Raw genomic sequence first — 12,913 nt, forward strand, 5'->3', positions numbered from 1 at the left:
CCGCGCGCCGCCGTCGCACGCTGCACGGAAGCCGCAGCAGTGCCGCCGTTCCTCCTTGGCCGCAACCCATCGGCCCTCGCGTGAGCTCGCCTCTTCCTCCCGCAGCGACGTGAGCCGCCAGCGCCTCCACTCCCGCACGTCATGACGTGCGCTGCCCACGACTTCGCACAAAGGCCAGGCGAGCACGGCCCGCAGCCCCTCGCCGCCACTGAGCACCTCTGCTCTCCGTCTCCCTCTCGTTGCCGCAGCAGGCCAGCTCTCTTGCGCACGGCGAGCCAACCAGCTGCTGCCCATGGCTTGCTCTCACGCCGCGAACCTCCCTGTCCTCTTCCTTAGCGCCGCCAACCCATCAGACAGGTTTGGAATCAACTGGGCTCCCACCTGTTGCTTTAATTAGTGCATCAATTCGAGTAATTTGTTGGGAATTGTTTGGGTTCCGGTGACCCAGGATTTCTGTGGCAAAGTTGGACTATTTCTGTGGTTGTTGGTTGAATTGGGTGGCCTTTGTGCCATTTGAGTTGCTTGTTAAAATTGGGCAAATTTATTTCAATTGTTTGGGGTGTTCTGTCCATCGATTCCAGTCCTGCTTTCACGGGGGTCTATTTCAATTGCCTGTTGATTTAAATCATTGATTTGGAAAAAGCTTTATCTATGATTTTGGGTCTAATTAATTGTGCAAGCCTCTGCCTCCTATCCGGATTGATTTGTTCCCTGGATTGATTGTTGACTTCGGTTAACTGAGTTTCCACCTAAGGCTCCTTTACTTGCTTTGTTCCTTGGAATTTTAGTCCTCTGTTGCCTTTCTTTGGAAGTTTCGAATCTTTCTTGTGACGGGGTTATACTTGGGGCTACTGCTTTATTACTATTTTGCTTTGCTCTGGCAATTGGTGAAATTTCTGGGGACATTTGTTGAAACTCTAGTTGGACTGAGTTTACTTTCGACTGTGAGTTGGGGTTGTTATTACTTTGGGTCAGCCGTTGGAATTGCTTCATTAGTAGCTTTTACTCGATTGTTGAGACCATCTTGGTTGCTGTTTCAAATTGCTGACTTAGGGGGAGACGCTGTCTGTGCTTTTGATCTACTAAATTGTGCAAGTAGCTGCCCTGCTTCACCTTCTGCTGGCCATTGAGTCTTTTAATTTGCTGTTGGTTGGATATATATTTGGGGGCTATTGTTTTACTGTTGTTCTACCTTTGCTGCTTGCTCAGTGTGTGGGCGACTCTATATTTGGGTCTTCTATTTGGTGGAATTTCTATATCTTGTGGGTGAGTTGACTGTGGTAGCAATGGTGAGACCAAAGTCATCCTCTAAGTCTAGGACCTCTCAGTCTCAACCTCCTCCACAAGCCTCCATTCCTGCGAATACACCTACCAACCTACCCTCTTCTTCTAGTGTCCGAACCCGCTTGGGTAGGGGTAGGGGGGCTCAGGTAGATACTCCAGCTCACTTTGGGAGGCATTTGACCTTCACCAGACCCGCCGATCAGCAGAGATGCGCTAAGATCTATGAGAGGCGTATCATATCCTGTAAATCTTGTGATAGACTCTCTCTGACTGCCCTTGGTATACGGGGGGAGGTTGAGCAGATGTTCACTGCCATTGGGTGGCGCCCGTATTTTCATATTTCTTGCCCTGCTTTTGTTGAGCTGATTCGGGAGTTTTACTCAACCTTTGAGTTCGAGTTGCCTACGAGATACACCGTTGAAACACCGAATGTCATTCATTTCCGTCTAATGGGTCGGGAGTTCAACTTCTCCATTACCCAGTTCAATCTGGCATTTGGATTTATTACTAGAGAGTATGCTGAGACTAGGGAGTATGCAGAGAGTGCCTGTGATTACATAGAGCCATTTCTCTCCCACTACCATGATGTGTGGGAGGACATGTCAGTCGATCGGCACCGCTACGACCCTTCTAGGTCTAGGAGCTCCTTTCTTAAGGATCCTGGTGCCCGATATGTTCAGCGATTCTTAGCCTACAGCTACTCAGGGCGCAAGGACAGCTCCGGTGTACTCTCTCGACCTGAGTTTTTCTTCCTCTGGAGTATGAAGAACAATATCAAGGTCAACTTAGGGTGTTGGTTGGCAGCACAGTTCAAGACTGTTTTGACCAAAAAGAACAAACCTCTGATTCTTGGGTCCTACATCACCCACTTGGCGACCCAGTTGGGAGTTCTTAATCTGGATGACCACGACCTACATTTGGCATTCGAGATGGAGCGCCTGGACATGGACTGCTTAGAGAAAATGGGGGTCGTCGAGCGCCTGCCCAATGGTTTCCACCAGTTTACCCCTCCGGGACCAGTTCGGGCTCCTAGTACGCAGCTTTCGACACAGGCGGGGCCCTCTTCATTCCCTGGGTCGGCTGAGGACACTGCTGGACCGTCTACCTCCGCCCCACCACCTCCACCACCTGGGGCTCCTGAATGGCAACAACTCCGGGAGCAGGTTCAGAATTTGGAGGCTCGGATACTCAACGTCGACCTCAATGTAGCTGGCTTAGCGCAGAATTTGGCGCAATTTTTGCATCATGCAGGTTTTTCTCCTCCATTTTCTCCTCGCCCACCACTTTGACCGGACTTCAAGGAAGTTTTGCTATCATTTCTCCCACTTTTGTTGCTTATTTTTCACATTGAGGACACTGTGTCTTATAGGTGTGGGGGGTCCAATGGGGTGCCTGTGTTTCTTCTTTTAGTTTTTAGTTTCTAGTAGTTTTTAGTTTTTAGTTTTATTTCTAGTTCGTGCCTTGTCTATCTTTTCTTTTAGTAGTTTTTAGTTTTTAGTTTTTCCTTTCATTTTCCTCCTTTCTTTTAGATGCTTATCCCTCATGTGAACACCAGGATTTGGTGTTGGGGTATTGCCTCTAAATCTACTTTTGCCTAGTTTTTAAAATAAAAGTGTACCGAATTAGTGTGGTTGAGTCCAAGACATCTCTTTGGTGAATATCGGACTGTTTGACTCTTTTGATTTCTTTGTTAACGTTTCTAGGCATAAGGAATGACTGTTGGCGTTTTAATGTGAATTGGTCCAATATTGACTCTAGCTCTCCATGTTTGGCAATAATGAGGCGAGCTGCTCCTCTTTTCGGTTTTTAGTGTGTTGTTTTGCGTTTTACATTATTTGGCTGTGAATAAGCTTGACTGTACTCCGCTATTAGTTACTACTGAGTAACCGGGGATCTGCACCTAAAAGTGTCGATTCTCGCGTCAAAAAAGTAGTACTTTCTATGAGTACGTGGTCGGATAGCGATAGGAGCTGAGTAACCGGGCTCCTTCATCTAGAAATGTTGGAGTTCGCGTCAAAAGGCTCTAATGGCTAGAGACTAAGTCTTTTTGTGTTATTATTATTAAAAAAAAAGGGAAGAGAATGAAAAATTGAAAAAAAAACGAAACAAAGGAAAAAAGAATGAATAATAGAAATGTGAAAAAAAGAGCAGAAAAAATAGTACAAGTTGTGTTAGTGTGTTAGAGGTCAGCTTGCCGTTTTATGGACTTAATATGGAGACTTTGGTTAATATTTGGACTGTTTGCTGATAAATGTTGTGCGCCATTCCTTTTTCTTAGATTAGTTAATTTGGAATTGGAGGAGTTTGGAATCTCGAGGCCAACTGGGGGGATGTTTCTCGAATTTTAATCACTAGTGCTCGATATATGATTTTTCTTGATATCTTGGCAATTCGGTAGATAGAGCAATGACCATTGTCAAATTTTGGTATCTGTGTACTTTTCTTATACTTGAGGGCAAGCATGGTTTAGGTGTGGGGGGAATTGATATGTTGCAATTTTATCATTTATTTTATTATTAATTTCCCCTATTACCTGAGTTGATGTGGATTAATTGCTAGATTTTACTCACTTTTGGTATTTTGCATGTATTTCAGGGAGTAGAACGGAAATATGATAGCAAGTATCAATTTAGCAGAAAAAGAGCCCAAGCAACAGAGATTATCCTAGGGGGCATTTCTGGAAAAGAAACAAACTCATGGCCATTTTGGTAAATTGCTGCGAAGACAGCGGAGGGAGCTCCCTCTTTTCTTTTGGCCGCCGCACCAGAGGGAGAGGGGAGTGAGAGATTATATAGAATAGAGAATGCAGAGAACGAGTACTATGGTTCTTTCCTTTTTCCTTTAGCTTTGACTTTTCTTCCTTAGCTTGTGATAGTGGGATTCATCTACGGATGTCAGGAGCAAAATTGGAAAAAGCTTGACTTTTCTTCATCTGAACTATTGGCAATTGCTTTTGCTTTTTGCGTATGTCATCCGAAGTGAAACAGAGGGCTACCTCTTGCAACTTCGCTATCTTTTCTCAATTGATGGCCGCTGCTTCCTTTACAATTTCCTGTGGGTTTTGTTCATCAAACATGAACTAATTTTTCCGCTCTAGTCAAGGGACAACGGAGGCTTTGGTTCGCCTAAAATTGTGAGATCGATTTAATTTAATCTTTTTCTCTTATTTATTGGTATTCGCATATTCCTTGATTGCTATACTTATGGTTATTTAATTAATTGATTGTCATGGATCCAGATAATTAATTGATTTTGTAATCTCTTGTCAATTAGGGCATTAAATCCATAATTGTTTAATTGTCCTGAAATAGTGACAACTGGCACGATAAGATTCGTGTCAGGGGGATACGCGGGCTAATCTGAAATAACTCTAGTAGTGCGTTATTTGGTTAGAATAGGGTTGATAGGGTGTTAATTGTTAGTAATTTTATTGTTAATTTTCCTTTTTATCAACGGTCGTACCTTGGTTATCAATAAATTAAGGAAAAGCTGGTCGTTAGAGCTTATCGGCGACTATAACTAACCTGTTAATAAAATTAAGTGAACCTTCTTTGCATCAATGATCGGATGAATGGACTGTGTCTGCGTAGTTGTATCCTTGGCTATAATTTATTTATTATTTATTTAATTGCTATTTACATTCGTATTAATTAATTAATTATTTTTGGTTAAATTGTTTAATTATTTTTAGTTTATTTCTGATAAAAATCCCCCGTGTCCCGAACTTGAAAAGAATCGAATTTTTTCCAGTCCCTGTGGATTCGACCCTACTCACTACTATACACAGAAAATTTATTTTTCTTGAATAGGTATTTATTATTGCACAGACTCGACACCTATCAATTTTTGGCGCCGTTGCCGGGGACTGGCGTTAATCATTTGTTTCTTTTTAAGTTCATTTTTTTTAATTATTTTTCTGATATTTTTCTAGTTTATGCCTCGCTCTTCTCGTACAGGCGAATTCATTTTCGACCCTGAAGTAGAGAAGACCGCGCGTAGAACGAGGAAAGAAACCAGGCGGCTCAGGGAGGAGCAATACGGTATTGCACCTCAGGAACTTGATCCAGAGGTTGAGCCGACAAATTTGTCTGGTGACAATTCAAGTGATTCAGACCAAGAGAAAGTCACTATGGCAAATGCACGAACACTAAGGGAGTTGGCTGCTCCTGATTTAAATCAGCAGCCCTTGTGCATTACTTTTCCGCATTTAAATGATGACACTCCATTTGAACTAAAATCTGGTCTAATTCATCTCTTACCATCTTTCCATGGTCTACCAGATGAGGAGCCCTACAAGCACTTGCAAGAGTTCGACGTCGTTTGCAATAGTATGAAGCCTCCGGGAATTACCGAAGAGCAAATAAAGATGAGGGCCTTCCCCTTCTCTTTGAAGGACTCCGCAAAAGACTGGCTCTACTACCTACCACCTGGTAGTATCACCACGTGGAACCAACTGAAGAAAAAATTCTTGGACAAATACTTTCCGGCGTCTCGAGCTGCAAGCCTAAGGAAGGAGATATGTGGCATCAAACAACACCCAGGCGAGTCACTCTATGAGTACTGGAAGAGGTTTAAGAAACTGTGCACCAAATGCCCTCAGCATCAGATAAGTGAGCAACTGCTCATTCAATATTTCTATGAAGGGTTGCTTTTCAGGGACAGAAACATAATCGATACTGCAAGTGAAGGGGCGTTGGTGAACAAAACCCCTCGAGGAGCATGGGAGTTGATTGAAGGGATGGTTGAGAACTCACAGTAGTTTGGTTCAAGAGAGGACATCCCTACGCGTAGGGTGAATGAGGTAGAAACATCCTCTATTCAACAGCAACTCTCCGAATTGACGTCTTTTGTGCGACAACTAGCTGTGGGCAATGTCTCGCAAGCCAAAGTGTGTGGGGTATGCACTGCCGTAGGTCATCCTACAGAAATGTGTCCACTGGTTCAGGAAGAGACTGCAGAACAGATGAACATGGCTAGCCACGCGCCCGCGCCAAGAAAGCAATACGACCCATATTCAAGTACCTACAATCCTGGTTGGAGAGATCACCCCAATCTTAGCTATGGAAGGAATAGACAGTCTAATTTTGTGCCAAATAGACCACAAGGGCACCAATAGCAGTATCATCCTCGCCCACCACCACCACCACCCCCTTCAAATTCAAATCCGTCCATGGAAGAGATGATGAAGCAATTACTTGCTAATCAACAAAAGACGGATTCAGACCTGCAAAGCATGAGGAATCAAATGGGGCAGATGCAATCATTGCAAAATCAAATAAATCAAATGGCCATAACGATCAACCGTTTGGAGTCCCAAATTCAAGGTAAGTTGCCATCTCAACGTGAGGTGAATCCAAAGAATGTAAGTGCAATGACCTTGAGGAGTGACAAGGAAGTCCAAGGACCCAAACCTGTGATCCCTAAAGATAAGGACGAGGAATGGATTGAGAAAGAGTTGGAAGAGGAGGGCAGAGATAACAAAAATGCAAAGGTGCTCCCGAAATCAATTCCTACAGCTAAAACTAATCCACCTCCCTTTCCTAGCAGGTTTGAGAACCCAAAGAAGCAAGACAAGGAGAAAGAAGTCATGGAGATCTTCCACAAGGTACAAATCAATATTCCCCTATTAGGCACCATCAAACAAGTGCCGAAGTATGCAAAATTTTTGAGGGACCTATGTGTCAATCGAAGGCGGTTGAGGGGAGATGAAAAGGTCATTGTGGGAGAGAACGTGTCAGCAGTTCTCCAAAGGAAGCTTCCACCGAAGTGCGGGGATCCAGGTAGGTTTACTGTCCCATGTAGAATAGGTAATACTTTGATTAGAAATACCATGCTGGACTTAGGAGCATCGATCAACGTAATGCCTAAATCTATGTATGCTTCTCTGAACTTAGGTCCATTAAAAGAAACTGAGATAATAATCCAATTAACTGACCGAACAAATGTATACCCTGATGGGTTGGTCGAGAATGTGTTGGTCAAGATTAATGATTTGGTATTCCCAGCTGACTTTTATGTACTTGACATGGATGATGATCACTCTTCCGATCCCTCGCCTTTGTTATTAGGTAAACCGTTTTTTAGCACAACCCAGACAAAAATTGATGTTCATAAGGGTACTTTGTCCATGGAATTTGATGGAAAAATGGTCCACTTTAATATTTTTGATACAATGAAACATCCTGTTAACTCTCACTCTGTATTTGCAATTCATGCTATTGATCCTTCTGTGCAAGAATTTTCTGAGTTTGCTTCTAGGAATAAATTCAAAATTGCTGCGAACAAATATCATGGGATGAAAGCAATTCATGAGGTGAAAAAGAGAAGAAAATTAAGGAAAAAGATTGCACTCAATGGCTATTTGGATCTCGGAGGAGGACTACTGATTACAAGGAAAATTGGATTACACCCAAATTGAAGAGTTGTGTTTAACGTCTGGCCAAAGACGTTAAAGAGAGGCGCTTTTGGGAGGCAACCCAAATTTTTTTTTATTTTGTTTTTGTTGTTCAATTAGTTAAATATGTCGTTTCTCACGTGGGTATTGCTTAAATTTGATATTTTCTCTACTATGACCAGGACAGGTGATCATGGCGTGCCCTCCTTGCGTGGGCACGCATTAATCTTACAAGTTTCAACTTCAAGGTCAGAGAATGTTTCTAAAACATGGCGTGCCCACGCCATGTTGGTAAAATCTCAACATTTCGAAGTGGAATCTTGGCGTGCCCACGAGGAGAGGGCACGCGTTAATGTTCCAAAACTGATTCTCAAGGTCAGAGAATGTTTTCTAATCTTGGCGTGTCCACGCCATATTTGACGCACTAAAACAAAGAAAAATTTTTTTATTATATTTTATTATTAATTTTGAAAAAAAATTCTTTACAAATAAAATTAATTCAGCCTTAATGTTTAACAAAAATTAAAAAGAAAATTTAAAATTTTGAAAAAATAAAAATAAAAATAAAAAATTTTCTTTTTAGCCTTAATTTTGTTTTAAAAAAAAATTCAAATTTTTGCACAAAAAAAAAAAAAACAAAAAAAAACACAAAAACAAAATACAATTACTTTCCTTCTTAATATGCGGTTTAGTTTTTCAGCAATTCAATTTCTGAATTTTTTTTTAAAAAAAATGTAAGACCAAAAATATTTTTTTTCCTTTCTTTTTCTCTTTTCTTCTTTTTCTTTCTTTCTTTTTCTTTTCTTTCTTTCCTTTCTTCTTCCCCGCTGCCCGCTTCTTCTTCTTCCTCGCACACTCCGCCTTGCTCTCTCCTCCTTGCGCGATATCCACCTGCGCGAGTCACAAGCTCCTCTCCCGACTGCCATCGCCGCCACCCCAGCTCGCCGCAGCTCATCCTGAGCTCCCGCGCTACCAGCAGCCCACGCCGCCTCCTGCTTGCTATCTACCTCTCTCCTGGCCGTCTCTCTCTCTCGACCAACCGCGAGCTGCCGTCTCTCTCCGCCTCGCTCCCACCACCATCGTAAGCTCAACCTTTGACCACTGCACAGCCGGAGACCAACGCATCCACCTCTGCATGCAGCCGCCGCTGCCTGCTGCTTCCTCCATCGCGAGCCACTAGCTCGCAAATACAAGCTCTTGCCCACGACTGTGAGCTCGCGCAGCCACTGCACCTCCACCCTCGGTCTCGCTCCTCCCCACCTAGCTCGCCTCACCTACTGCCGCCGTCACTACCCACAACCAGCTCAGCTCCACCGTCCGCCAGCTTGAGCTAGCTCGCGCTAGCTAGAGCGCCTCCACCTGCGCGCACCACACCAACCGCAACTGAAGCTGCCGCCTCCCTCGCGCAAGCTTCACCACCTCTTGTCGCTGCTGCACCGTCTCTTCTCCCTCTCCTTGCGCGACTACCACACTCCACCTACACAGATAGCCAGCAAACACTACCTGCCAATTTTTGACAGGTGAAGGTATTGCTATTTCTCCATCGATTAGTACTGTCCAGGATCTTAAATTGCTGGAATTTGCATTTTTTTTCTCTTGGGTCTTCTGATTGATAAAGGCAGGAGGTGACTTGGGGATTTTCTGGGGTTAATTTTGGGTCTTCTGAATAGTGTTTGGACTACTTGAGGTTTTTATTTCATCTGTGGGGATTAAATTTGACGTCTCTTGTGCCAGTTCATTTGTTTGAGAATTGTTGGGGTTGATTTGAGAGTTACTTGTTACTTGGGTCCCATTTTAATTTCTGTTATTTTGTGGTCTTGATTGGTGTGTTTTGATTTATCAGCGCTTTGGGTTGGTCATTTGAGTTGTTTCTTATTTGTGGGTAGCTCCTTCCTGCATTTGTTTGTTGATTTGAATGGTTATTGGGGTTGGTTGAGTGTGTAATTAACTGTCCAATTGGAGACAGTTATTGAGATTTTGAGTGGTATTGTGTCTAATTGCTGAAATTTGATGATTCATTTAGACATTAACACTGCTCATAGTTTGTTCGAGTGAAATTAGTTGGATGTCCTTTGCCCGTTAAATTTAATTGTTGCATTGTTTGGGATTGTTTTCGGGCATTAATTGGGTCTCAAATTGACTAATAGAGAGGCCACAGTGATTATTACAATTGTTATTGCTTTGAATTTGTTGGTTCTAAATTTTGTTGAGAATTGTTGTCTGTTGTTGATTTGAGTGACATTTGGAGAAATGGTGAAACCCAAATCTTCTTCTAAGTCTAGAACACCCCGGCCCTTCGACCTCCGCTCCACCTCCTCCAACCCCAAGGGCTGATGACTGGCACCAACTCCAGATGCGAGTTCAAAAACTGGAGGCTCAGGTAACAAATATTGATGTTAATGTGCATAGCATGGCACAGAATTTAGCGGCGTTTATGCACCACGTGGGTTTTGAACCTCAACTTCCGCCTAACCCGCCGCTGTTTTGACAACTTCAGGGGAGTTTCGTTGCCCTTCTTCTTACTTTTACTGTTTAATTGTCACATTGAGGGCAATGTGTGCTTTAAGTGTGGGGGGAGATTTGGATTTGACGGGAGTTTCTTTAAATTGTTGCTTATCTTACTATTGTCTTGATGAATAAATGTGGCATCTCACTCGTCTATTGCTGGTTATGATTTATTCTATGAATTTAGTTTAAGTGGCAAGTAAAAGCATGTTATCTTGGTGAATATCATGAGTTTAATGACTTGGTGCAAATTGTGGTCAACTTGTTTAGGCAATATAAATATTTTACTAGCAATTGTTGTGTGGATTGGGCGATTGTTGATCTTAGTTCTCCATGTTAGGAGATGACGTAGGCTATGATCTTTAATTATCTGATATTCTGGTGCTTTAATTGTGATTAATAAATGACTCTATTCCGCTAGTATCGTCACCTAGTAACCGGAGTTTTCACCATAAGTGTCGACTTTCGCGTCAAAAAGTGGCGATATCTATGAGTAGTTAGTCCTGAAGCTGTGAAAAGTTGAGTAACTGGGCTCTTTCATCTAAAAATGTCAGAGTTCGCGTCAAAAGATTTGAATAGCTTGGGACTGAGCATTTATCGAAATAAAAACAAAAAGAATTCTCAAAAAAAATATAAATAAATAAAAAAATAAAAAATGTGTAAGCTTATGATCATGTTGGCCTGCCGATCCTTGTTCTTTAATGTTGAGATTTTGGTTGTCAATTGATCCAATTGCTAACTTTTGCTAGTTTAATATTTTGATTTCCTAAATGAGTTAGCTATGAATTGGACGAGTTTATGATTTCAGGAGCTAGCCGGGAGAATTATGTCTTGATACTTAGCCACTAAAACTTGATTTTGGTGTAAGCGCAGCTTGGCAATAGATGATATGAGGGTTGACCATTGTTGAGTTTAGTTGTTCTCATGCTTGAGGACAAGCATGATTTAAGTGTGGGGGGAATTGATAGGGTGTTAATTGTTAGTAATTTTATTGTTAATTTTCCTTTTTATCCTTGCCAAATATTGCTTTAATTTGCTTTAATTGTCAATATATATTTATATTTGGTATTTGGATATAATTTCAGAAAGTGAAGCAGAAACCTTGTGAGAAGATTATTGTGAAGCTTTACACAATTCCGGTGCAAACCAACGAATAAGAATAGAATTGCATTTGGGAATTCAATTTGGCTAGACAACATATCAAAGTTGGTGGGGACCGCAAATAAGTTGTATTGTCTAAAGTTTGCTTTCTTTGCACATTTGTGGTTTTGCTTTCTTGTTCGTGAACGTGTGCTCTTGGTCAAAAAGAAAACCGACAATTGCTTTTGTTTTGAGTGGAGTGAAATTGATTATGTAGAGAAATGATGACCTCTTTGGTGGACGTGGGGTGATGTCTCCATTTGACTGGTTTTTTATGTATGAAGACATGAGACGTGAAAGGGAGCTATTAGACTAGTTTTGAGTTTTCTCTCCAAATAAGCTCCGTTGGAGGATAGAGGTAGTTTTTGGTTTTCAGAGGAGGAGTTCTTCCTTCTCTTGTTGTGTGGTGTGCAACTTTTCTTCAAAGAGTCTACGGAGACTCAAGTTTCTTTCTAAATTCTTAGTTAGTTATTTATGTATTTGATTCCAATTAAATTGCGTGGAAATTTTATTATGAGGCGTGGCTAATTTTCTCATCTAGTCAAGGATCAACGCGAAGACGCAGTCCCAAATATCTGTGAGATCTAATTAATTTTACGTGTTCTTTAATTTGTTAATATTTGCATGTTTTCTATTTTAATTTCCATGGAATTATTTTGTTAATTGGATATCAAGGGCCCGATGTGCAATTTGATTTATTAATCTCCTGTCAAATTAATCAATTAAATCCGTAATTGTTTAATTGGTTAATATTAGTGGCAACTAATATTTTCACATACTAGGGGAACATGCAATCTGATTTAAATAACCCTCGTAGCGTGTTATTAATTTGGGTTAGGCTTTTCTAGTTTTTAATGCAATTAGGAAATTAATTCCTACTGTCGTACCTAAGAGTATTTCCTGGTTAGGGGTAATCAACGGTCGTACCTTGGTTATCAATAAATTAAGGAAAAGCTGGTCGTTAGAGCTTATCGGCGACTATAACTAACCTGTTAATAAAATTAAGTGAACCTTTTTTGCATCAATGATCGGATGAATGGACTGTGTCTGCGTTGTTGTATCCTTGGCTAGAATTTATTTATTATTTATTTAATTGCTATTTACATTCGTATTAATTAATTAATTATTTTTGGTTAAATTGTTTAATTATTTTTAGTTTATTTCTGATAAAAATCCCCCGTATCCCGAACTTGAAAAGAATCGAATTTTTTCCAATCCCTGTGGATTCGACCCTACTCACTACTATACACAGAAAATTTATTTTTCTCGAGTAGGTATTTATTATTGCACAGACTCGATACCTGTCAAGGGCTCCTCTAATACGTAAGGCAATTGGGGAATTAAATCTTACGGGCGTACCTAGAATTATTTCCTAATTAGAGCAGTGATTAACGGGCGTACCTTAATCACCGACACAGTAAGGAGAGGTTGACTGCCATCGCTTGTTTGGTAGTTATAACCTATTTATTGATAAATAATTGGAATTGCCTTTGCATCGATGATCAATTAGGTGAACCATTGCTGAAGTTATTTCTTAGCTAGAACTTTAATTAATATTACCTTGATTTTGGTGAATTGCCATTTGACTTT

General features: G+C 41.3%; 1 protein-coding gene, 1 long non-coding RNA gene and 1 other non-coding gene across 3 annotated transcripts; 2 read left to right on the top strand and 1 right to left on the bottom strand.

The window, feature by feature from the left end:
• Positions 1–5,785: 5,785 nt before the first annotated feature.
• Positions 5,786–5,892, bottom strand: LOC113722771 (small nucleolar RNA R71). The gene has a single exon (XR_003456821.1). It is a non-coding gene; the product is annotated as a small nucleolar RNA R71 (small nucleolar RNA).
• A 562-nt stretch (positions 5,893–6,454) lies between these two features.
• Positions 6,455–7,702, top strand: LOC140006373 (uncharacterized). The gene has a single exon (XM_072048184.1). It carries the CDS (start codon positions 6,455–6,457, stop codon positions 7,700–7,702), a length of 1,248 nt encoding a protein of 415 aa, XP_071904285.1.
• A 739-nt stretch (positions 7,703–8,441) lies between these two features.
• On the top strand, positions 8,442–11,859 carry LOC140006415 (uncharacterized). The gene is made up of 2 exons (XR_011814014.1): positions 8,442–9,204; positions 9,961–11,859. It is a non-coding gene; the product is annotated as an uncharacterized lncRNA (long non-coding RNA).
• The last annotated feature ends 1,054 nt before the right edge of the window (positions 11,860–12,913 follow it).

The sequence above is a fragment of the Coffea arabica genome, chromosome 5e (genome assembly GCF_036785885.1).
Source record: "Coffea arabica cultivar ET-39 chromosome 5e, Coffea Arabica ET-39 HiFi, whole genome shotgun sequence".
Classification (NCBI taxonomy): domain Eukaryota; kingdom Viridiplantae; phylum Streptophyta; class Magnoliopsida; order Gentianales; family Rubiaceae; genus Coffea; species Coffea arabica.